At 41.1% G+C, this 26565-nt stretch overlaps 2 protein-coding genes across 3 annotated transcripts in view; both read left to right on the top strand.

The window, feature by feature from the left end:
- si:ch211-26b3.4 (connector enhancer of kinase suppressor of ras 2) overlaps positions 1–1829 on the top strand; it is an 87976-nt gene extending 86147 nt beyond the window's left edge. For both annotated transcript variants that reach the window (XM_036523726.1, XM_036523727.1), the window contains 2 exons: positions 477–676; positions 1124–1829. In XM_036523726.1, the coding sequence (XP_036379619.1) occupies positions 477–676; positions 1124–1345 (422 nt within the window). In that variant the 3' untranslated portion in view covers positions 1346–1829. The remainder of the gene's footprint in view (positions 1–476; positions 677–1123) is intronic.
- A 5418-nt stretch (positions 1830–7247) lies between these two features.
- Positions 7248–18902, top strand: LOC118774441 (basic proline-rich protein-like). Its single transcript, XM_036523787.1, has 10 exons — positions 7248–7268; positions 9587–9688; positions 10391–10510; positions 11610–11664; positions 11752–11850; positions 12303–12394; positions 12673–12780; positions 13946–14924; positions 15404–16057; positions 17099–18902. Exons 1-10 carry the CDS (start codon positions 7257–7259, stop codon positions 17194–17196), a joined length of 2319 nt encoding a protein of 772 aa, XP_036379680.1. The 5' UTR covers positions 7248–7256; the 3' UTR covers positions 17197–18902.
- Positions 18903–26565: the final 7663 nt, after the last annotated feature.

The following is a 26565-nucleotide window of genomic DNA, read 5'->3' on the forward strand; positions in this document are numbered from 1 at the left end:
GCATATCTTATCATACATACTGTGGTGGGTCACAAGTGCCACAAATTGAAGTCTGCAGAAGAGCAGGCTCAGTGAATCTGGCCTTTAATGGGACTGAGGGGAGTGATAGTCATTATTCCAGCTGGCATAGAACAAAACCCATGGGTAGGTTTTGAAAACGTATAATTAAATCTTTAAATTGTACCTGGGCAATGGTAATACTAATAAAAGAGGAAATTTCCAGTAATGTCTATTGTCATTGCATTTTAGTTGTGCTGTCTCTTCAGTGCCTAAACCTTTTTTAGAATTCACTCCCTTACACTGTGATTTTAGACTGACCTCAGGGTTAAAGGATTAATTGGCTGAGTTTGTTCTTAGTATCAGATGGTCCCAATGTAAACCGAAAATGGATTGAAAATAAATCACATTAAGGACTGGATTATCTGATGCAGCGAATCAGTGCGCCTGACCCCGTGTCCATGGTGTTTCCCTTTCAGAGAGCCAGCACGAGGAGCGGGAGGGGATAGACGGCCTGCAGGAGCTGTACCGCTCACTGGAGCAGGCCAGCCTGTCGGCGTTCGGAGAGCAGCGGCCCTCCACCAAGCAGGAGTTCCGCCGCTCCTTTGTCAAGCGCTGCAACGACCCCGTTGTCAACGACAAGCTGCACCGCATTCGTGCCCTGCGCAGCACACTTAAGGTATGGGTGAGCAGGCAGGCTAGTGGGTGAGCGGGCGGGTGGGCAGACAGGCAGCATGTCTGCCGAGGTAGAGAATGAGACCCAGCTGCTGAGCACAAGAGCATAGGCGGAAATTCTCTAGTCTCAATGCATGTCTGAGTCATGCAAGTGAAATCCATGTGAATGACGGGCTCCATTTTGGAACACTGAACACGTACTTGACTCTGCATTGCCCCTGTAATGCAATACTACAGCAGTGTCTGACATCTGAAAATAGCTTCTGTGTATTGCGCTTTGATTAATTTAATGACTGACTGATTGCATGGGGCATGCTGTGTGCAATGTATGTATGTACAGCTACCATGAATTATTTTCACAACTAAGGAATATCCAAGAGGGGTGTTTTCTTCCCCTGTGCATCCCCATCACGTTCTGACCCCACTTCTGTTTGTTGTGCATCCCCTCAAGGCCAAAGAGGGAGACCTGGCCATCATCAACCAAGTGCTAGAAGAGCCTGCCCTGACCTCTAAGAAGTTTCGTGAGTGGAAACAGCAGCACCACGAGCTGTTCATGGACATCTGCGAGTTCAGCTCCAGCCCCAGGGACCCCCACAATGGGGCCAGCGAGCTCTCTCCATTGGCCGCGCCCCTTATGACGCACACCCACTCCTTCATCGAGACGCACGTGTGAGGTGCCGGGGGGAGGGACCGTTACAGGACTCCACTCCTTCCTCACTCCTCCGACCCACCTACCATCCCTCCCTTCCTTGTGCCGGAACTGACTGACCAACCAACCACTGTAATATGTGTAAATACTGTACCGAGGACAGACAGACCAGAGTTGTGGTGTAAATACACAGAGGATGAAATCGAGAAAAGCCCCGCAGGGTGCCCACTGCATGTCTGAAGAGAAAGTATTATCCTTCATTCATCTTCTGAGCTCAGAACAGAAAAAAAAAACTTAACAACAAAAAAAAAGAACAATAGAAAATCTTTCTGGCTTTTGCTGTTGCAAAGTGTTATCTCTTGTTGATTATTTATTTCTGTTATTTCTTTTGTTTTTTTCCTTTTTTTAATTTAGTCGTGCTGACACCAGAGGGAGATATGTAGCAGCAATATGGAGGAGCACCATTCCCACCACAACACTGTATAATTCTGTACTGAATTTCACAGTCACAGCTCACAGATTTTTTATAAACATTTATATTTATACTATACTACTAATACTGTTATTATTTGTTTTTAAAAATGTAAGTGTGTATGAACATGGAGGAAAGATCATCTTCTGGTGGAACCCAGGAATGCAAAATTAGGATTATTGAAGGGTGTCTACCAACTGCAGACTCTAAGGATTAAATTGACCATAATTTATACCAGACAATTGTCTGGGAAAAAAAATGTTGCATGAGTGTTAACATGTGAGGGTGAGTAACATACAGGAAAAGTGTTTGGCTAGAAGCAGCCCGCTCTTTAAAACTGTGAATTATCCTTGTGAATGCAATCTTATGATTCTGTCTCTGCAGGATCAAATTTTTATAAATATATACATAAAAGACAGACAAAAAAACAGACAAAAAATGCATTGCTTGAATGATATCTTGTTGCTTTATCTGTGCAGTTAGCCGGGAGGTGCCTGTCCTGGCTTTGGATTGAACTCAGGTCCTTGGTTCAGTTCATGTTTTCCTTTTCTTTTCTTTTGTTGTTTCTCTGTGTTGTGAATCGGCTCTCAACATCATCACCTGTCATATACGTTTCCCTTATGTTCAAGGCACATATATTATAATATGAAATTAAACAGTAAGGAATTCATTTGAATATATGTTGAAACATGTCATATTTTGCATTTACAACATTACTTGACTCATTCATGTAATTGTATGCGTGTATTGTAAAATATTTTGCAAATGAAGAAGTTTTGCAATATATGCACACAATTATCTATATGAATGTGGTGATAATGAATATACTAATAGTATATGACATTTTAGCATATATTTGATTGACTTATAGATTTGATTTATTAACATATGTGTCTTTTGGCAGGAGTCTGTGTTTGAATTGAACACCTTTTCACAGTCCTGGGGCTTTTCTTTATGTGTTGTGTGTTTTACGCAGGCAGAGAGCAAGACAGAGACAGAGAGGCATAAAGAAAGAATAAGCTTCTGAACAGTTTTAGTGTATGTGGGTATGGGCACACTCATCATACCCATGCGTGATCACAGTGACTCGAGAGTCTATGCCAAGCAAGACACAGCTTCGCACAAAATGCACCAATGCACCCACAGTCTTACTCACAGTGATAACACTGAGTTCCTCCCACCCCATGGCATGGGACTCCGGCTGTCCAACATATATTTCCACAGCATGTGTAATTGATATTCATACATCCATATTCAGTGATATCTGTTCATGCTCACAATATCATTCTTTTACAAGTCTGCATTGTCTGTTCCAGTCAGTTTGGCATAAATTTATTCTTAAGTGTGTGTGATTCTGCAAGGTCCCGCAGATGAATCTGAATTAAGGATGTTTATTGTCAACCTAGTTTCCCACTTTTAATGCCACAGGCTTTTCCATGGAATGTCCAATACTATGGCAGGTTGATGGTGAACAATATTGTAGCTTTATAAGCCATGAAAGACAGTATGACTATATAGCTGCTGCTGTGAAACCATGATTACAGAACTGTTACTGTTGAGGAGGAAATAAGACTTACTTGTATGCATGTTGTGTTGAAGAGTAGCAGATGTATGTATTTTGACTGTTGAATGAATGAAGCTACTCCTATTGCTTTCTTATGCCATAAGGTCATGACAGGCCAAGAAAACCAAGAAATGGAAAATTAAGATTCAAGCAATTTTACTGTTCTTTGAAATTTCAAGGTTAGTAGTTGATACACAGTTTTGAGATAGCATGCTGTCTGACAAATTTGCTTTGATGCCTCAGATTCAGTCTAATCAAAGTGCTTTGTCCTTGACACTGAGTGGCAAACATTAGCAAGTGTTACTTATAGTATGTTTGTTGGTACGTCTGCAACATTATGAGTTGGGGGAGAGTTAAAGTGAATGAAAAGTGTTTACTATAGAAAGGGATAAAAAAGCAATGCTTGCTCAAATTTGCTTGCACAAGTTGAGGACTCTTTGGTTAGTCTGAATATAGCTCTTGTGTCCTTGCTTAGGTTTTCAAGTTTTCTTGGCTAAGGGGAACCTTGTGGCATACAACTTCTTGGATCAGTGAATTGAGGGTCAGAATACTGAACCATACAAACCGTCTTCAGTCTACATCCAACCTTCAGTGGCAAAAGCCAACCTCACACAACAGTGTTTTTTGCTAAAGAATGCAACGGATGTATGCTCTGGGATGGGTCACTCAGTGACAGAGTACTTGATTCTAGAGACTGTATTTTTCTAAATCTGTGAACCCCCATGTCTCACCATATAAAGTGCAAGGGAGGGGTTAGTTTTTGTTCTAACATTGTGTCTTACATGTAGTAGTGGGTGATCAGAGGATTGCCCAGTTAAGACAGGCCAAAATGAATATAGCATTTTACAGAAGGAAAAAAAAAGCACTTTAAAATATTTGATACAATTACGCATCAGGTTCTCGTATTCCCTCTAAAGTATATGCATGTATTGAACACACAACACTTAGACTGTGTTGAACTTTATTTCAAATAACCAAAAAAGTATTATTTCATATTATTTTAACCTTTTACAGTGATTGACTTTAATTTTTTATCGTTAGTTGGACAATGTGCATTACTACTGTAAATACAACCACACCTCATGAATTGGCTATAAATGTTATTAAGAATATTATTACATATAGTCTAGTATGAATGTCCCCTGAAGGAAGAGTTCATATGAATTTCCACTACCAGAAAATGTTTCACAGTATCCCGAAATGGGAGAAAACTTGTGGGACTATTTCAGTGGCAGTGACATCACTAATTTCTTTTTTATGAACTGTTGTTCCCTTGTTAGTTTGTTTGATATTTTCTCTTTTCACTGTTGCACAAATTCAGCTGAATTGAATCTTTAATCCCGTGGTGAACAAAGGGTATTGCTTTGAGTATGTACGAATGGTAAAGATATGCTATTAACATGATAACAATCATTATTTGCTATTTTTATCACTGGACTCAGAGCAAATGGTGCAAGAGACTTAGAACCCTACCTTGTGTTGATTAACTTCTTCCTATGTCTGTGATATGCTGTAGAGGCTGGTGTCTTTCAATGGTATAGAGCTCATTTCAGTTGCAGGTACTCTAAAAATTATAATTACATTAGTACATTGACATTCAACATCTTGGGAAGTGCAGGGTCTAAAAGTTCATGTTTATACAGTGTCTGTCATAGCTGCTGCAGACTGACATAAACATGTTTAATTATCCACAGATATGACAAATGAAGTCATTCATGTCCATTCCTGGTCCTGGAGATCCATACAAGGGTTTTAGAGGTATCTGCCAACCAGCATTTAATTGACACCTGGAATAACAGGTGACTTAAGTTCTAACACAAAAATGGTTCCAATCAAGTACTGATAATTCTAGCTGAAAAGCAAATCAGAACCCCATGTTTTTTTTTTTTTTTTCAGTGGGTGCCACTGGTTTAAAAACCTTTTTGGATGCTGATGAATGTCTTGTTGCAAACAAGATGGTGAAATACAAACTTTCAGGTGCTGTGAAGCGTGCACATTCTGTTTGTTTAAATCAATTACCTCTGTGTTCTGAAATTGACAGCTTTGGTGCTACAGCAATTTGGACTCTGTCAGTTTCGACAGCAGCTGACTGGCCCTGACCTGACTTACGCTGCAGCGTACAGGCTACACTGACACGTGTGCCCTGTATGTGTGTGTGCCATGTGCACGTTAAACTGTTTTCCACTGTGATGGAGAGAGCGCTCCTGCAGGTTGAAGAGGCAGCGCGTGCACATTGCTGCTGCGGAACCTTCTGCCACCTTGGGGTCGCATTGCCACCTCCTTGTCAAACGTGCCTCCGGCAGTGTGTAGCACACCAAAAGGTGGTTAGGTGACTGGTTCACTCCAATGGATCACCATGTGCTTTAAAGGCATTTAAAGCCATTTTGATACCATCATATAACTTTTTTAAAAAGTTTGAATACTAGTGTCATGAAATCTGAAAGGGCCAGCTGAATCAATTGGAAGACCTACATGTTGAAAAATGAAGTACCTGTTTATCCTTCCCAGGACTTTTTCAAGGTACTGCAGTAGTGCTCTTGTGCCAGTGCGTGGAGTGCACACAGACAGGGCATGTAGTTAATGACAGGACCTGAGCTGTGAGGTCTAATGATCGCTCAGTATGCCACCCCCTTGCGCTCGACTTCTCCGCAACATCACAAGCTAGCACCTTCCCGCATCTCCTCTGACACCTTCCTTGGCACTCTCAGCTCACAAACCCAAAAGTGACACAGGCGATTGCCTTCCTTCTCACAATAGCAGTCTTGACTAGCACTTTCATGGACTCCAAGGGTCCCTGTGGCTTTCCCCCCTCCATTTCTGTTCCTATTATTTCTGTTTTATTTTTTTCTCTTTTTTTTTACTGGAGGAAAGGAGTATTAGAGTGCTATATGAAGACTTTTATTTAGGGCTTAGTCGGTCTTCTTCTTTCTTTTTCTGAGTGTCAGTCTTAACTCTGTCTGAATGGGGTTCCACTGTGTTATTTCGGGGGTGTAAACCTCACGGTACATTGCACAGGTGTGTAAGATGTAAGTTGCACTGCGACATTAAAAAAGGAACATATTGCTCTTTTTTCAAAGATATTAACTGTTATTCTGTAATTAACTGATTTAAAAAAGTGATATACGCGAGAAAGAAAATGACATTTATTCTTCCTAAAAATAAAAAGTAGCCTTTTTTGGTTTCAGAAATAAATATATATATATCTATATATATATAAATAACAGATTGTAAACTTTAGTTGTAAAACTAATAAACTGAATTCTCTGCACTATTAACTGTTTGACTGTGGAGTGCTTTTGTTCACATGCTCAAACACATGTTTTGATCTATGATTGTGGGACTTGAATTGATGGTGATTTTTCACATGTACTAATTCTTAATAAATCTAAATGTACACACGGTATATTTTGTCAGACTTGCATGCATATTTAAAACAGTGTATTTGCCTCATTAAATATTTAAGCAAAACATTCTGAATAATATTTGACTGCACGACTTGAAAAAGACTGGGATTAGGGCTATACAGAATGACAACCAGAGAATTCTTCAACTACCAAATAGTCTACCTTTACTGACTACTCACATAAGAAAGTTCAGTACTGTGTGGCTCTCACGTGCCATCAGAAAGTACGTTTCAAATATCACGCTACAGGGACTTCGGGTACTTTGCGAGTTTCATTCAGATTTCAACTTTAAACGGTGAGCCATTCACCCATAGACACTTAAAAGTTCCCCTGAAAATGCAGACTCTGAATTACGAAGATTAGAAGAAGTTTATTTTTGGTTTGGGTGATCTCCTCCCGTTCCACAATTCCTCAACGCGTTTTGCCACATGGCTGGCAAGGAGATTTGAGTCCTTTCTTTCCATCCGTAGAGTCAACGAAGTGGGAGGGACTGCCATGGCTGCCAAGGTGAGTGTTGCATTTATGAGAAATAATTTATAAACGTGTATCTGGTATGCTTATGGCTGAAATTGTTTCGGCCATTTAAACGCAGAACATCTAGACGCCATGCATTCACTGAATAAGTAGAGACGTACTTCAGAAATTCCACATTTCAGAGTCATTTTCACGGAATTGTTTGGGCGTGACGTGATGTCGCTGGCTAGCTAGCTGGCGAACTTGTTGGGCAGCAAGACGCTGGGGGCAAATGACACCTTCAAGTTAATGGGACGCAACTAGCCAAGTTGCAAAATTGAACTAGCTAACATACGATGAAAGGATATAAACGATCACGTTGCTGACTAATTGCCAGATCGCTTTGTTCTAGCAGCGTCAAAAAGTAGCAAGCTTTCTTACGACTGTTACTAGTTAAACGTGGTTAAACCGCTGTACCAAGGGAGCTCACTGTAATCTACATATATCGGATCTGATTCGTCTGCTCCCATTGAAAGCCTACTGAGAGGAGACACTTTACCAAGGTCAAAGGGTTCTGACTCCAGAGGTTTAATTACTGCCCGTGGAAGAAGTGAGCTAAGTGGTTTACCGTGTTTCAGAGGTCACAGTAACAACAATGCTCTCACAGCAGAACGAAATCCGCGTTCTTTTAATGACACTGATATTGCTAGCTCACTTCTTTTTATAATATGAATGGCAATTGTCATTTCTATGAGATTGCAAGAACGGTTATGGAACAGTGCGACTGGCTTTCTTTAAAAACTAATTACTCATGAAAGTACAGAGCAAAACCTTTTGACACACGCAAGGCGACAGTACTACTCGTTATGAGGTGAATTAGTTTCCGAAAATGTTTGCAGAATGTAGATGTAACAGATTATTATTTTAATTTTTCCACGAGGAGAAATGTCTTAACCAATACCTTCTCACAAGTGGACTGCAAAGAGAACATATAGAACGTGCTACATATGAAATAGAATTGCAGCTTGGGAGCAACTCTATAAAAAAACATTAACCACCTTCCATTGTCACGATTTACAGGGGTGATTTGTGTCAGCAATGACTGACATACATTATGGTGGCAAAATAAAGCACATATCCTTATGGTCTGCTTGTTCCCTCAATACATTTTCATGAAAAGTCTCTCGGCTTGTACTTGCAATGCTTGATTTAGTGATTTCTTTAGTTTTAGGCTTAGTTATTTTCTACACACTTGGAAGTTAAACTTAAATAAGAGTTTACAAGTTATTAAACAACAAGCTGTAATTAAAGATGGGCCCCACACTTTCTGCCTCATTATGTATTCTGTACAGATAAAAACTGCTGTTTAAACATTTACATTTATGCAATTTACAGCATTTTATACAGATCTTGACACTGTTGCCAATATCAGCCAGATTATGTGATGGATATAGCACATGGTGTGAACGTATGTGTAAGGATCATGTTTTTACACCAAGATATGATTTTGAAGAGAATATGTTTCTGGTTGTTATGTTTGCATTCACATTTAGGAATTTAGGAGACAGTCTTGTCCAGACTGACATAAAAAGTAAAGGTACAGTGTACATCTAAATTACAGGAATGAAAACATACAGAATGCGACAGACCATGCAGTCCTGTTATAACTAGTGTTACTGTATACACAGACATACTGAACTGCACACAGAACTGCACACAGAAAGATGTGTTGTGGTTGGTTAGGGGAGCTAAGATAAAGTCTTAAGAGATGGGTCTTTGGTGTGTGACAGATTTTTATATTTGTGTAATATACAAATAGGTATGCATCAAATGACTTCATTCAGAAAAGCATAACTACATTTTTGTGGTTACAATATCTTGAAATTTGTGATTCCCTTGTTGAGAACCAGTCAGTTATGCCATAAAATAACAACACTGTGGACCACAAAATAAGCCTGGATTCCATGTTGTTCATGGGTACAAGGAAAATGACTTTACGTGCAAGTCCCCTAATATTTGGTGCATTTAGAAAATTCTGAAAGATTTATATTTCTGCCTATATTACTTATCTTCTTAATGTGTAGCATTGAGTGTTGATATATCTATATACTTGAAGTGCTCTGCAGTTTTTTGACATCATGTAATTTAGTACACATTCAACAAAAAAAACTGAGCATGAAATACAAATTCTGGAATTGTCCCCAGCCCTGGTACAAACTGTGAACGCAGTTGCCTGATATCATGCACGGTAGTACATCTGTTTGAGATGTCATTTGCACAATTGTAATGTTTTAAAGAAAGAGGTGGAAATATGTTCTGCTGTGAAAAGCCAAGATGTTTCTGTGTGTGTGTGTGTGTGTGTGTATACACAGGCGGCAAAACTGGCGGCTGTCCCAGCAGCCCTGGGATTAGCCTCCATCCGAGTGTACGCCATGAGTGAAGCCAAGACAGAGGAGCTGCTCTCTCCAGAAGAGGTGCGCGATGGAGGAGGACGAACGCACATGCTCACACTCACAGATAGGACACACCTTCCTGAGGCATTTTAACTGTCAGATTAAAATTCGTTGCTGGGAAGAATTATGCATTGCCCAGACGTTTGACTCAGCATGTGGTGGTTGGATGAGGTGCAGTGGATGCAGTCTGAATTTCTGGAAGACTTTGCAGTGCTTTTGCTTTGTGTTAATCTCTTAAATTAGTTTGACATATTGTGCACATACAAAATGGTCTGGAAAGCAGTAGGCCAAAGGTCAATTCAGTATTCAAATATTGAACATGCACAACAACATACTGAGACACATTATATGAAGAGGTTTAATAGAGCAAAAGATTGTCTCTGCAGTTTGTAAATAAAAAGTAACTGTGGTGAAGGCACATGGATAGGCATAAACATGCCTACAGATAACTATAATAATTAACAATACAATAAATTGCTTATGATACAAATTTCAAATTGCACTGTCAGCATAAGTCATTATGAGAGGGTCGTATATGTCTGTCTCATTTCACACAGACTGATCCCAATTATCTCAATACCCTGTTGCACAATCAGGGTGGCCCAGGTCACTAGCTTTGTTCATAGCTTACTGAAGCGCGATGATTGGTTTGACATATTTTGCTTGTCTCGGGTGTGCCTTTTGGCAGATTAATTGGCTTTCTCGCTCTCCGTTTCTTTTCAGCTGTCCATCTACGAGGCCCCCAGGCAGCAGCTCCGCTTCGCAGAGGAGCAGCCAGGGCTCCTGCAGAGGGGACTGGGCGTGGTGAGGGTTGGGCTGCAGCCCTATGTTCGGGCCATCAAGGTACTGCCATGTTTAAAAAGGGAGCACCCAGCACCTCAGGGCCACAAGGATGGTGGCTTTGATTCCTATTAAAAGGGTTGCTGTGCTGAAACCTGCGTTGTTAAAAGGCTCAGGTACAGGTGCTTGGACCAGGGAAATAATCCAGCAGCTGACCTCCACTCTGAATGAAAGTCATTTGTGATTGGTTGAAGCATTGGTGCGCAAACTGGGGTACCAGTGTCACCCCAATATGTAATTTATGCCTTTATTTAAGTCATTCTTCCAGTGTTTTAGGGGTACTTACACTGCCATTAGTGAATTGAAAAAAATAACATGCTACAAATGAAACAGAATTGTGATCGTTATGTATTCCAATCAGAATAATTAGAATAATCTATTAGCAGCTGCAGTTTTAGAATACAATGTACTAGTAAGAGGAATCAGGGCATAAACGGTTCTAAATAGGGGTGCACTGCATGTAAATGTTTTGAACACCAATATTCATCTAATAGTCACAGTTGCAGGCCAGGACTGTGTACTTTATGTATGATTATGTACTCAAGATCATTGCTTTCACAAAAACCATTCTTTAGTTAAGATTTCTGCCTAATTAATGTGGATAAACATCTCTTCGACTTAATTAACAGCATTTGGATATTTACCATAATTATATTTGTATACTATGAAAGGATCAGTAAACTCTTAATGACTGGAACAACAGCCTGTTTTATTGTGTAGTGATGACTTGGCTTCCTGTCATTAATAGCTTGCTGTTAAATAAGGGAAGAGTAACAAGATCTGTACATAAACGGTTGACTTGTTTCTCAAAAACGGCCGGCAGGTTAACCCAGTCCGCAGAGCCACTGTTGGAATAATTAAGAGCAAAAAGCATTGTAATGTTATTGTATAATTGTATACACAATTTGCAAGAAGCACAGCATGCTACCCATGCGTTGCAGCTGTAGGGAGCCAGCCAATTGAATTTATTACCGCCCTGTTGTTGAGAAAACTGTTCTGGAGTTTTAAATCGAAGGAGCATCTTGAATCTTTTCATATTTTAATGGATGCCTGTTTTAAGTTGTTGCATTCCCACTTCAGTTTTAATTTTGTTGTGTTCCAGGGTGCCTGTACCTCTGTGAAGGTTGGACTTGTGAATGTTTATCACACTGGACAAGGTGAGGCAGGAGATTGAGGTTGTGTTCGCCCATGTGACAGTACCTCAATGTATGGTTATAGTATGACCGCACATTTGCTGTTCCCAGATACCTATAACTTCCTGAGAGACCCACCACCTGGCTTTCTCCCAAGGGTCAGCTTTATCACCGTCTCTGGATTGGCCGGGCTGATTCTGGCAAGAAAAGGTAATTGCGTGCTTTGGTCATCAGTTATGAATTAAGCGCAAACGTGACAAAATTTGCCGTGTTCAGGGTGGACCAGGGACGATGTCAGTGTGTGTAAGGAATGATAACAAGGACTAACCAGGCCTTGTTCAGTGCCTCTCAACAGGTTTGCAAGACTTTTTCCCCCCTAGTGGGGGGTCAAAGAGGCGTCCACTTGCTCAGTCACTGAATTGGTAAAGCAGTACTGTTTCCTGGGCTCCTGTCCCAAGTCGCAGCCAAATTATCAGGTGTCACAAGTGAATAGTGACAGAGCATGAGAATTACACTAAGCAGCCAAGGACAATGGAGAAAAGAAAGTGGCCACTTTCTATGCCCAGCATTTATAACCACAGTTTTTTTGGAAAGGAGTTGGGTTCTCGTTGTGCTCACCACTGCACTCACTGCGCCATATGGCCGGACTCTGTTTTGCACAGGGACGCGTCTTAAAAGGATTGGCGTGCCTCTGGGTCTGGCCACAGTGGGAACGGCCGTGTGTTACCCTTCGCAGACGGTGGGAGTGCTGAAGGTATCTCTTTCTCATACTCCCTCCCATTCATGACAAAATTCATGCGTACTGTATCAGTTTGTTTGCCGGTGCCCAGCTTATATAATGCATATAAATTGAGCGATAACATGTGCTTTGCCATATTATGTATATTTGATGGTTTGTAACCTTCCTTAAGTAGTTGTGAGGAAAAAGAATGTCATTCTGTGCTGTGTGCATGTCAGAATGTAGTGTGTCTGTTTCTGCCCCTTACTCCCGCATGTGGACACTGACTCTGCTGTGCCTGTCTCCCACTGCAGGTGACGGGGAAGAAGACGTATGCAGCCACACAGTGGACCACCTCAGCTGTGGCCTCGCTGTTTAAACGCCCTGCCAAAGAGATTGTGGCCCCCTCAGCCAGTCCTGAGGTACACACTGTGCTGGTTCATAGCCTCTCAGCCATTTTGCATCGCGGTATTGATTGTGCATTAATCTGGGGCAATTTGTCTCTTCCAACCATTTGTGTATCCCAGATTTAACCTGAACAAATGTTCTGTGTGGCAGTTTTGTTCTGTATTTTTTTTTGTTTGTTTTCAAAGTACAACAGTTCTGCTATAACACAAGGCAGTAGCAACATGCTTAAAAATAATAACTTATGGCTGCAAAGACACCCACTGAGTTGTGATGTAATTACTTCTTTAAATTCAGTATTTCTGATGTGTGAGACAGTAGTAAAATGAAGTGTTAATTTCCATAAAACATTGAGAACACTGCAGAGATGTCAGTAAATAGCACTTCAAACATAGTGACAGAGTTCCCAATTTCCATAGCTGTACCAGCTGGTGAAAATGGGTTGGTCAGATCTCCTGTAAGTCTGATTACTCTGCAGTATTTGTGTGTAATCTTCTTTTTGATATCTCCAGATGCCAGTTGAGTTTCATCCCAGTTTTCATAATTTATTGACTCTTGAATGGGGTTTACATAGACTGTAAATTCTTAAATGTACCTCTCAACATAATGCATCATCAAATTGTTTTTTAAATTAGATTTCTTATATGTTTGGGCTGCTTAAAGAGGTGCTAAAACTATGAAATTATTGAGTAAAGCCTTTTATGTGTAATAAATTGCTCATCAATATACATGAGGGACAGATGGGCAGACAGTGCTCCACAGGTGGATCTGTAGTCAAACGTGTGGACACACCTGATTAAGATAACAGGAAACGTGCATTCAAAGACATTTAGATCTAAAGACTTGTGCTTAAACGCTTGAAATTTGTTCCATAGACAAACATAAATAGTGAAGTTGATGCCTATGTATGAATTTCTTTCCAAAAAAAATTTTAATTTAAATAAAAATATTTTTTGCTATCTTGAAGAATATATAACAGTTTTTATTTGTTTTTTGGTCACTGCATAATTCCATTTGTGTTATTTTATAGCTTTGATGTCTTTACTATTATTCCAAAATGTGGAAAATAGTAAAAATAAAAAAAGCAAAGTAATGTCCAAACCTTTGACAGGTACTGTATGTGAAGAGTGGGCTGACAGTACTGTAATGTGATGCCACAGCTGTTTCTGTCACGGCTTGCAGGCAGAGCCAGCTGCAGTCACCGAACCCGAGGCGACCCTTGGGAAGCCACTCCCTGAGGCGGAGCCAGCTGAAGTGGCTTTGCCCCCTGTGGGTGAGCCCGCCTCTCTGCCCTCCTCAGAGGCGACTCCTCCTGTGCCTTCCCCTGATACCGAGGCTGCCTCAGCCCCTGTAGAGGATAGTGCGCCTCCATGTACTGCTGAACCTGAGCCTATTCCTGTAGAAGAGAGCATCCCTCCTCCCGCCCCTGAAGCTGAATTAGCGCCTGTGGGAGAGTCTGCCTCTCCACCCCCTCCTGTGCCTAAAGCCGAACCTGAAGAGAAGCCGGTCCCACCGCCTTCCCCTGAACCTTCCCCTGAGCATGTTTCTGCCCCTGCCCCTGCCCCTGCCCCTGAAGCTGCAGCTGAGGCTGCCCCTGAAGCTGCCCCCACCACTGAGGCTGCCCCTGAAGCTGTAGCTGAGGCTGCCCCTGAAGCTGCCCCCACCCCTGAGGCTACCCCTGAGGCTGCCCCTGAGGCTGCCCCTGAGGCTGCACCTGAGGCTGCCCCTGAGGCTGCCCCTGAGGCTGCACCTGAGGCTGCCCCTGAGGCTGCCCCTGAGGCTGCCCCTGAAGCTGCTCCCACCCCTGAAGCTGCCCCTGAAGCTGCCCCTGAGGCTGCCCCTGAGGCTGCCCCTGAGGCTGCCCCTGAGGCTGCCCCTGAGGCTGCACCTGAGGCTGCCCCTGAAGCTGCTCCCACCCCTGAACCTGCCCCTGAAGCTGCACCTGAGGCTGCACCTGAGGCTGCACCTGAGGCTGCCCCTGAGGCTGCCCCTGAGGCTGCACCTGAGGCTGCCCCTGAAGCTGCCCCTGAAGCTGCCCCTGAAGCTGCCCCTGAGCCGACTCCAGCCCCAGTAGAGGAGCCTGTCCCCGTTCCCCCAACAGCTGAGCTGGAGTCACCACCACAAGATGTCCCTGCACCAGCTTCTGAAGACATCCTCACAGGTATTTCCTCCTGCGTCCCACATCCTTGTGAAAAGAAAACTGAATATAAACAACATGCATTGCATTACTTATTGTAATATTTGGTCCTTAGCGTTGTCAGCCATAGAGATGAAAAGGGTTTGCTTTTTTTTCTTTCTCTGAAGCATTATGAGCCACACATCAGTTTAACAGCTTGGTATCCCTTGTATTCATTGAACTTCCTTTTTTAACACAAGATGTGTTTAATTGATTTTTGATGTGGAATTAATTTGGTCAGATGGTTAATGTCTGAGGCTAGGTATAGGTGATTTGGGACCAGCCATCCTGCCTTAACATTGTCATGTCATTGTCCATGATTGGAATTAAGCGGTTTTTGTGATATCTTCACTTTTTTGTGATAGCAATTTTATATACTGTATGTATTTTATATATGTAGTTTTTAAGAATTAGTTAAAAAATTTTTAGTTACTTGACTTTGCCTCCATCCTCTCCTACTGCAGAAACTGCACCTCCACCCCCTCCCCTTGCAGAGGAGACTGTACCTCCGCCCTCTCCTCCTGTAGAGGAGTCTGCACCTCCTTCTCCTCCCCCTGTAGAGGAGGCTGCACCTCCTTCCCCTCCCCCTACAGAGGAGACTGTACCTCTGTCACCTCCCCCAACTGCTGAGGAAGCTGCCACTCCATCTGCTCCCCCAGTAGAAGATACACCCCCTCCCCCTGCCGAAGAGACCGCACCTCCACCCCCTCCCCCTGCCGAAGAGACCGCACCTCCACCCCCTCCCCCTGCAGAGGAGACCACATCTCCACCCCCTCCCCCCGCAGAGGAAATCTCACCTCCAACTCCAGTAGAGGAACCAGCTCTTCCCCCTGTAGATGACATATCCCCTTCCCCTGTAGAGGAGACCCCACCTCTACCTCCTCCTCCTGCAGAGGAGATGGCACCCCCATCCCCTACCCCTATAGAGGAGACCCCACCTCCACCTCCTCCTCCTGCAGAGGAGATGGCACCCCCATCCCCTACCCCTATAGAGGACACCCCACCTCCTTCCCCTGTAGAAGAAACCCCTCTGCAGCCCCCTGCTGATGATCCTGCCTCTAGTCCTGTTGAAAACTCCTCTCCCCTGCCTGAGCCCATCCCCCTGGAGCCTCTTGCTGGTGAGCCACAAGAAATGAGCAGGCTGTATTTCAAATGACTCAACTGTGTGAGCACATAAAATAGTGTGTACCTATTTTATATACAGTCTAATAAAAACATTCAAAGTATTGAATATACTGAATCATACACACTGGTGTATGATTCAGTATAGTGCATTGCACTATTCTGCTTTGCTCTGCCAGAATAACAGGTACAAGGGAAAGCACAAAAAAATCCTGGGAATTTCATTATGCCATTATTGTTATAATACAGCTGTGACAACAGTGAAATGCAGAAATTTATGCATGAAATTATATACTTTCACAGTCATGTGTAATGATTAGGATTGGGTATCGTTTGGGTTTTTTTCCAATACTGGTGCTAAAGCGATACTTTTAAAACGGTACTGGTGCCTAAACGGTGCCTTAACCGATACTTAAAAAAAAAAACACAAAATGACTGTCGGAAGACATTAAAGAATGGCTTTTTTATTGCTAAGGCAAATTTGAACTTGAAATTGAACAATATTTTAACTGTTAACAGTTTAACACTTTTGCACGTAACTTATTTTTATACTATGTAGCGTGCATGTTACATTACATGGTTCATTATGTTTTCATTAGCATTATTAAGCTTCTCATAGTTTTCAGTTAGCATTTGCTATATTTTTCAACTTTAAATCACTGTTTCCTCAAAGCTAAAATTAGCTAGAATTTTTCCAATATAGTGTTCTAATCGCACTGGTTTTAGCATACACGCCAAACGGCAAATCACACCGGTGTAACCGTATGCGTGAAAGGGTTAAAGTATCGTTTCAGAGTTCAAGTGAATGCATTTACACACGTCACAGGGCATTGCTGTGCTTGCTCCAGGTTTAAAAGGCTAATCATTGAGGATGATAATCCAACAGGTGCACACAGGGTGGAAGTGGGTTAAGACAATTTCGAAAAGTGGCCTCCAGTGCTGAAGTGTGTTGAAGAATTTGAGAGAGGACGTTTCTGCCTGACCTTATGTCATTCTTATCTGTCTTTCTCTGTTTGTCTCTTCCTTTCTCTGCTCAGACATCCACGACAAAATGAGATTCACCCCTGACCCCAGCCTGACGGACTATGGCCAGGCCAGCCCTGAGGACGCTGACCTCTACAGCACACGTGGCTGACCAAAGAGAGGAATAAGAAGAGATGGGGGGGTTGGGGCGTGGTCGGTGCACCAAACAAGGGATGACAAAGTCACATAGCAGTAACGTGCGTGTCACACCTCTTTATTTTGTTTTCTTCTTTAAGTTACAGAGAACACTTGCAGGCACTAGTTAAATTTTGAGTCTGCGTTAGTCCTTGGAGGAGCCAGCAGCTCAGAGCCACATCCAAAGGGATCAGACTTCAGTGTTTCTTCATTCCAGACAAGGAGAGCCATCTTCGCATCTCCACCCCAGAGTCAGTCCCTCTTCACTAGAAGAACTGGCCGGTAAAGCACCCACATTCTGGGAATAGATGCATATTTTTACACTCTATTTGGGGAAACTGGCCAGCAACTGTCTACGGGGAATGCTGTCTAGACTCACATTTTTACAGTCTTTACTGATGAAACTGGCCAGTAACTGTTTACTGGGAATACTGGCCAGGTACACATCCGTTTACTCATGTTTACTGGTAAAACTGGCCAGTTACACTTTTCTGGGAATACTGGCCTAGACATGTATTTTTCATTTTTCTACTGAGGGAACTAGCCAGTGATGGGGCATATTGGCTAGACACTCATCCTTTTTTCTCAGAACACTGGCCTGTGTCTGTTTACTGTGAATACTGGCCATATTCTTATACTGTTTTTACTGGGACCTCTAGCTAATATCATCTGTTTATTGGGAACATCAGCCAGCAACATATATTCCCTTTCAGCTACAGCTGCTTACCTTTTTTACTTTTTTTTACTGATTTTTACTGTGAAGACTGCTCAGATACAACACTTTGTTATGAGTATGTCACTCTGACAGCTTTTTTTCGGAAAACTGTCCAGATGCACACTTTATTACTGTGAACACTGGCCAGAGACAATTTCATCACCTTTTTACTGTTAAAACTGGCTGATAACCCCTCTTTTTACTGTGAATGCTATTTTTCAGATCTCTGAGCTTTGAAAAGTGTTCAAGAACCTCAGTGTTACACATCTTTTTTACTCTAACTCAAGGTATCATTCCAGTCTCATTGGAAACTAAGGGCACCACTAATTACCAAGGGAACACCTAGCACGAGGAGAAGCCCCACTGCTTCTTTAAGATATTGCTGAAGGAGAATCTATACAGTTGTTTCCATACAACTGACACCAGACAATCTTATTCTCTCCCCAGTGTCAGCAAGCTGAAGGAAAATCCTAATTAGGTTTGTGTCAGTGGAGGCACTTTTTTTGAATCTGTTTTGTGAATCATACAACAAATGGACTCTGAGGGTGAAACAAAGGGCCTCATTCAGTTTCATCTGCTGTACGTGTACATGTCACGGTCCACAGCGGTACTCTAGTGGATCAGCAGTGTACAAATGGTATGAATGGGTGTCATAGGGAATCATTGCAATGCTAATAGAATGTTAGGATATCAGTATTGTTACATGCTGAGCGAGCGTGTTACTTAGAACATATTACCTCTGTACCTTAAGGCAAAACTCTTTATACATTTCTTATCTTTCACTACATTTTTTTCTGTATGCGGATGATTAATGTCACTGTTAGTACATTTCACATCTTAAATAGACACGGCGTTACATGTAAAAATTATGAACTTAGTGTTCAGATGTGTCACAAATGACATGTTTGAAGTGTCTGTATGATGGCTTCAAAAGGCTTGTGGGTACCTCTGTGAAATGGAAAAGTAATTAGGGAATAAAAATAGAAAGTATACTCTCTGAAGTTTTTTTCTTTCCTCACTGTACAAAGAAATCCATGAATAACACTTGTTTTACACCACAAATTCTGAAATGTTGTATACCACAGCATATGGGATGTGATATTAAGGGACAAGGAACTGACAGTACTGACAGTATTAAAAATGTTCCCTGCCACAGATTTTTAATAAAATGCACATAGTAGTACTGGTAAATGCTGTCTCAACATGCCTACTGAGCTAAGAGTTGACACATTAGTACAGGCCTGTTGAATACCATGCTTGTGAAATGGCTGTGGCTAAAACAGTGAAAGGAGCAGCAGGTGAATAATTGACTAACAGGTGTTTTCAGGTGGCTGTATGACTTTGGAGTGGAAAGGTAGGGGAGGTCTAATCAAAGATCTGACACCCAGTGTAAATCATAGCGAAGAGCACAAGGAAAACATGCACCTAAAATATCTAACTAATGGAGATATATTGGAGGCAGGTTTGAACACTGCCGTTATCACAGCAGAATAAGTGAAACTTGCGTATTCTTTTAATAGTAGGAGAATACCAGCTGTGCGCAACACATTAATTTTCACACTAATTTCGCTGTATATATTACACCGTAAGATGCAGTGATACTGCTTTTTTGTTGAATCATTGTATATATGATCCACATTATTACAAAAGTAACTTACAACTGCAACTCCAACATAACTGATAGTCAGTAAAATTACTGGTGACAAGTGCCACTGATGTCCAGTAGAGGGCATCATGTTCAAGAGGTACCACAAATTCAATGGGCATCTTCTACACATGACACAAGAATTGAGCAAAAACAATTATTAACACTTTGATGCAGCAATAGATGTTTTAAGACAAATTTGATATATATTATCATTTTCTTATGGCCTACAATGAAATAAAAAAGGTTATTGAATCTGTGGGCACATTGCTATTTAATATGCACAAGTGTACATTTGCATTAACAATCTAGACCTAGTTTGATTTATTACTGTGCTCTTTTGTAGTTCATTAAGGCTGTCAATCACTGTCAAGATGTTAGTCAAAAAGGGAAAAAAAAATCACAGTTTTGAAAATCAGTGCTAGACACCATTATATGTGTAAGTGGGCTTTTCCTCAAGGTTGTTGTCATGGGGCCGTCATCACCCTTGAAGAGTACTGTTATTTCCTCCAGGCCATCCTAGAGATTTCCTTTGTGTGAGAACAGAGGAGAGGGGCAGTGTTGCCTTAGCCTGCTTGTGGGGGGGGGGGCTGTCCATGGTTCTGAAGAGGGCCTGAGGTACAGGTGGAAGAGTCTGTGGCCCCTGGAACATGGTGAGGTAAATGGAGCTGCGAATGAGCCTGCAACAGGGGGAGGCAGGAGGAAAAGCCTGAACCACGCTATATGGCAATCTCACCCCCACCAGCTGTTACTATTCACAGCAAAATGCAGGGGCACGCACTCATTATGTTCTCATTGTCATCTGTCACCTGCCACACGCACGCTGTAGTTGGCAGAGAATCAGCTTCTTTCTGACTGCAAATTGGCCTCCTATTTGTGAAGTTGTTCTTTCTCCTGTGTGGCTAATGGTGCATGTTCACAATTATTGACCTGATTTTTAAATTTCATTCTACAGTAGTAATTAATGTGCCTTATATAAATCAGAAGTAAACAGTGCTACTGAAGCTCAGTCCTGGAAGGCCACAGTCCAGCTTGTTTCCCAGCTTTTTTGAAAACACTGTCACTCACTATAGGGTAAGGAAGCTAAACTGGTACAATAAAGACAAGTTTTAACTGAATTTGATGGCCAAGAGCCTGACTGGAATGAAGTCCTGCTGTATAGCTGTGAGGTGCGTTTTAGTGCAAAGCTCTAGAGGGCAGTGATGTACAACTAATAAACATACTATAGGGTATAATATCCTAGCAATAGCTGAGTTTCTGAAGGGAGAAGTGTTCAGTTTAGCAAAGTGAAGGGTGATGCTATTACCTGTTTTCTGCCTGAATGCAAACCACTTTCTGCAGACAGAATCAGCACCAAAAAGAGCACTTGCTGCAGGTGGTATACTGAAAAACAGTAAACCCATTCAAGAAGAAGTCCCCTACAATTAAGAAGGCCACAATATTCACATGCTGGTTCACGTGGAATGTTTTATTAACTTCCCTGCAGTCTAATGTATACTAAGTAAATGCATTTTATCTTATAGCACTTATCGGTTCACCTTTCTGTCTGCATTGTCTTGCTTTATCCCTTACAGCTCCCTTAGCACTCTTTGCCTACTACAAGGCCTCCTTTCATACTGTAACTTGAATGTATTCCTCGTATTGCAAGTCGCTTTGGATGAAAGCGTCTGCTAAATGAGTAAATGTAAATGTAAATGTAAATGTAAATGGATTTATTTACAGACACCCTCAACCAGGCCAACTGGCACTGCTTACCTTTTACACTACATACGCTTTTAATATAGCTGCATAGTACCCCAGCAAAGGTAGCTAGTGCAAGAATGCAAAAGCAATATTCTTACAGCAATACAAACTTCCAGCCTAGCAGGAACAAGTACAGTTTCCTCTCTGCTATTTTGTAGCACCAGTCCAACAGCAATCATAGCATACACAGCAATCCATGAAGCCATGTATGAGCTAACTGGTCGCAGATGGAAATGATAATAAAGGAAAAAGGAGTTTGTAAATGCCTTGATAAGTAATTAGGGATAAATCGCCTTCGCTATTTAATTAGTTTTTTATTGTGTTCAGTGAGCTTCTTGTAATGTAGCATCAAATGTCTTGTGGAGTATTACAGGTCAAATCAAACCAATTTCAGAACACCTAGTTATGATATTGTCATTGATATGTTTTGAGTTGTTTGATACAATGAATTACTAATATCTACTGATGCCAAGAATGGCCATTAAACACAAGCATGACGTATCAAACAGAACTGTGGTCATTTTCTTGGCATCATAACTGATGGAATAACAAACATTTCCTTGTAGTTTTGACAGAAGCTTATTGATGTGTCTCTGAACCTGCTGTTTTTAGAATTTTAATTACTTTTCCAAATGTGTGCTGCAATGGACAATCTGAGATATACCTGAACAGTTAATTAAAACTGCCTCACGGATCAGCTGAAGGCCTTTCACACACAACTTTGTGCAGGGGTCACGACAGCCAGCATGGACACAGAAGGATGCATGCTTTTCAGGGTATCTGCAAAACTCCGAAATGACTCTTATGTTACTCACCTGGATATCACTCCAAACGACAAAATGGCAGTCATCCCTCATACGCTCGACAGCACATCTGTTCCCATCTCCTATGTTCAAACTGTTCTGTGTTTCAGATGGACAGCCACAGTGGAGTGGTGATGGCTTTACTCGACATGGCACGATGGGTTAGTGGTATCAGCTTTAGTGACGTAATTTCAATGTACTTACATGTGCATGTTAAATTTCTCCACAAAAAAAAAAAAACACGAAAATAAACTGTGGACAGGCTTTATACAGCCCTACATCTTTATGCTTTGGGAAACCGCTACTTTGGAATAGTTAATTCCATTATCCTATTGAGCAGGTTTTTTTTAGTCTTGGTAGAATTCCAGTTACTTAAATAAACATGGGCATTGGAACTGTTGCTTTTAGAGTTAGTAATGTTGTTTTGTGTTTGTCAGAGTTGTGTACTGCTTAGAAATCTCACGGCCCTTATGTGTTTGGACTGTTTAGGAAACAGGAAACCTTTCACACTTTGTTAATAAAGTAATCCCGTCGTCTTCAAAAACATTTATAAAATAACTGTTGCTCAAATATTTGACATTTTTATTTGTGATTTTTCAACATTGTGGTTGGCCCTTATAATTTAAATTCCACAGTCTTATCACAAAATTTTGGATGCAATGTGCAATGATTATTTCAATTATTTCAAATTCAGGTACTTTGACCGCTGTCTGAGGAGGTTTCCTGTGCCCTAAGCAACTGCATGCAAAGCATAAAAGTAGTACCAAAAGAGTGGCTGGTGTGCCAGGATTTGTTCTTGGTCACTGCATCTGTGATGGTTATCAAACCCAGATTCAGACTTCGTGGGAAGCTTGTCTCCCAGGAGATTGGGAGGGAGATGGACTGAGCTCTAGTATGTACGCTCGGTGACCCTCTCTGGAGGATGAAGGATAACAAAAGGAAACAGCCCGTTGGCTACCTCGTTATCTGACATAAACACGGATGCAGACATGTAAACAGCAGATACCGAGGCCACAAGACCATTGCCCTGCTTTGATGACACCGATAGTGATGATGCCAATAATATCGTCAGCCCGTGAATGTTGTTTTGAGCTCTGCTTGTTCTGCAGAATTAATCAGAGCTTTCGGAGCATTCACATTCCTGTCCACGTTTCAGCTGTGGGACGTCTTGCGTCTGCCCCTTCCAAGAGATGGCAGGGAGGCATGGCGATTGGAGATGGGCTCCGATTGTTTATAAATGCCCCATTAGATTTACATCTTGTGGCATCTTTATGGCCTTCAGGATGACGGCCATGTCTCTGTCCAACCATAAACATGGCGAAAGGCTGGCCCCTGGAATGTGACCCTAGTTTAATGGCCCAAGCCCAGATACCACACCAAAACTATTCTCAGACTGTTTTCCAGTAGGACATCTTGGCGTTATTTTAGTAGCATGGCAATAGTAAAATGTATGCAGCATTTTAGTAACATAATGTTTACTGTGCAAATTCACGACGTGTTCTCTAAACAACAATCGTAGGACTTTTTAAATGACGTAAAAACATTTGATCTTAATCATTTTTTATGTAATACATTAACTAGGCCGTTAGTCACTATTATTGTGTAAAAACTAATTTGCAACTTTCTAGAAGTTATTAAACTTTGTGAAGAAGTTATGAAAAACACAGTTTTGTTGGGAACAAAACTATGTTGAATAAACAATTGAATAAAAGAATTTGTTAAATCAAAATTCTTGCAGATCAGGGTCTGCACATATATATCGCCTTGGGTGCAGACTTCAGTTTGACTGTGATGTGATTTTAAGATATATTTTAGGATCCTAATTTAGAACTAAGCTAAAACTAGAGGAGGAAGTTATAGTAGGAGTAGCTTAGGGGGAGAGGTAGACATATAAGCCCATATCTCCATGTGTTATTTTATGGAGCCTGTTTAGTTTTCTTGTTTTTTGATGTGTAACCTTGTGACCCTCATGGCTGTGCTTTTAATCTTGTATGGCTGCTCTAGCTCTGTCATTCATTTGCTTTATGTGAGGCATAAACTTGTAAAGCACTTTGAGTACTCAAAATGAGTAGAAAAGCGTTATATAAATGCAGTACATTTATCATTTCTGGCTATCTGCAGTTGTTCCATTTACCACTGTGTCATTCTCCATTTTCCCTTCCACATGTTTTATCTGTTATAATTTCATATTTCTTAAATGACTCACACCTAGGGTAAGTTAAAAAGGTTGGGATGGAGGGGGGGTGTTCTTTAGTTAGTTGGATGTGTTCGAATCTAAAAGCAGCAAGCAAAAATGTTCTCTATCAACGTGAGCCAAGTCTGATGAGCATTTATTTTTAATGCTGACATGCTTTCATTAGTTTGCTGTTTTTCCTTTCATGAAACAGGAATGGCACACCATCAGACAAGAGAACCATCTCAAAAAATGTACACCTGCTATGACAGACCAAAACCATTGTTTTTTTGTTGTTTTTTTTTTTGCTTTTTTGTTTTGATTAGTGAAATACCTTTGATTTCAGTGCACAGTAGTAAATAAATTTGAGATGACAGGTTACTATAAATTTCCTGGCTGTAAGCACAAACCTTTGAATATTAAAAATCCAATTGATGGACATAAGCGATATGAGCTTTTACAAGAGATGTGCATTCTCCACTGAAATTATTTTCTACACAGCAGACAAGAGACTGGTCTATTTTCATATGGGGTTTTAGCAATATTCATGGTGCTAGTTTTCATACAGAATTACAACTCATAATAAAAAGGGTTGGCAGTCGAGTGGTCAATCAAATTGAATTCACTGTAGTTCAAAAAAAAAAAAAAACAGTCACAGAGCACTTCACAAGCTGGAATTAAGTTAGATGTGCTTTTGAAGAATTGGCTGATGTTCTCTGCTCTGATTCTCTGAGGTTTCTGTACATTCTGTCCAGGATTCTTCTTGCCATACATGGCGATTTCCTTTCCCATTTCCTTCGCATTTTGAATGCCCTGTGGGGCCTACATTTAGCTTTGTGTAGGTCACTGTGGAAAGTAAACAAATTACCCCAATATGAAAAAAAATCTGCAGAATGCTTTAGTGGGCATTGCATTATTATCAGACAGTATTTGGATCATTTTGTTCCAGCCATAAGCTTTGGAACACATGGAACATCTGTCCATGCTTCGTCATACAAGCTACAAACCAAGAACCCTCCTGAAAATTAATGACGTGATTGTTGTACCCTACCAAGGGACATTGCTGTGTGAGAACAGCAGCAGCTTTTTTTTCCATCTGTATTTGAATGGTGGCATATATTGAGTCAGTGTCCTTTGAAAAAGGACATTTTATTGCTGCACATTAAGGCAGTTTTTTTTTTCCCTCCCTGACCCTGTCACAGTTTTCCGTCCTTCCCCCGGGTCCTACTCCCCTGTAAGTAAACTGTCTCTTTTTTCGGTCCTGTGCAGCCCCTTTCCCCTTTCTTTTCCCGTCACACCGCAAGACAAACTGGGACATGTTCAAGGCAGATTTTTTCATCCCAGCTTAGAACATGTGTCCTAATGTCTCAGAGCTCCGAATACTGTTCTATTGTGCTGAATTGAAAAATTAAAATGTTTTATTGTGGGTATGGTAATAACCGTGAGAAACACATCATCACCAAACTTCACCGTCAAGACAATGTAAAAGGAAATAGTTATTACCATCACAGTGCCCACATCCTTGTATTACGACACATTTCTCTCTCCAAAATGCCACTTTGCAATTACAACTTACACACAAGTCATGAATAGACCTTACTGAATGAAAGACACTATTATGAAAATCCTTAAAATTCAGGACTCTATTGCATTGCTGTGTTGTAATGGACAACTTACAGCAGTATACAGTCCAACTCAAATATAAAAAGCAACAAACACTGTGAGATTATTTTTCCTACTTGTAATACAGTGGATGGTGTACAGCTCAATACAAAACAGAGAAAAATAAATAGGAGTAGGTACAGTAATACTACTGAGCTAACTAATGGCTAACTAACTTACTTAATGGCTCCAATAACACAGAAACACATATACATCTTGACAGGGTAGACATTGTTGCATTAAAATAAAAGCAATTGCTAAACACATGCTTAGGATGATGGTAACATGCCTGACAAAATGTCTAAAAACAAAATTAAATAAATGGCAGTATGTAGAGGGAAGTCTGCATTAAAATACAATAACATGTATGCTACTTTTTTCAATCATATTATATGATGCTAGCACCAGAATAGCATTGTACATGTGGTTTGTAGCCTATAGCCTATAGTATACTACATGCTATGTAGGAACAGCAAAAAACATTACTTCATAACACAAATTTTACACTTGGGAATACTTAATGATTACAACAGTGTTTGGTTTATAGCGTAAACTATGCTTCATTTTTTAAAAAGGGCAATTTCTTATCAGAGTTGGGTTTCACA

The sequence above is a fragment of the Megalops cyprinoides genome, chromosome 3, assembly GCF_013368585.1.
Source record: "Megalops cyprinoides isolate fMegCyp1 chromosome 3, fMegCyp1.pri, whole genome shotgun sequence".
NCBI classification, from domain to species: Eukaryota; Metazoa; Chordata; class Actinopteri; order Elopiformes; family Megalopidae; genus Megalops; species Megalops cyprinoides.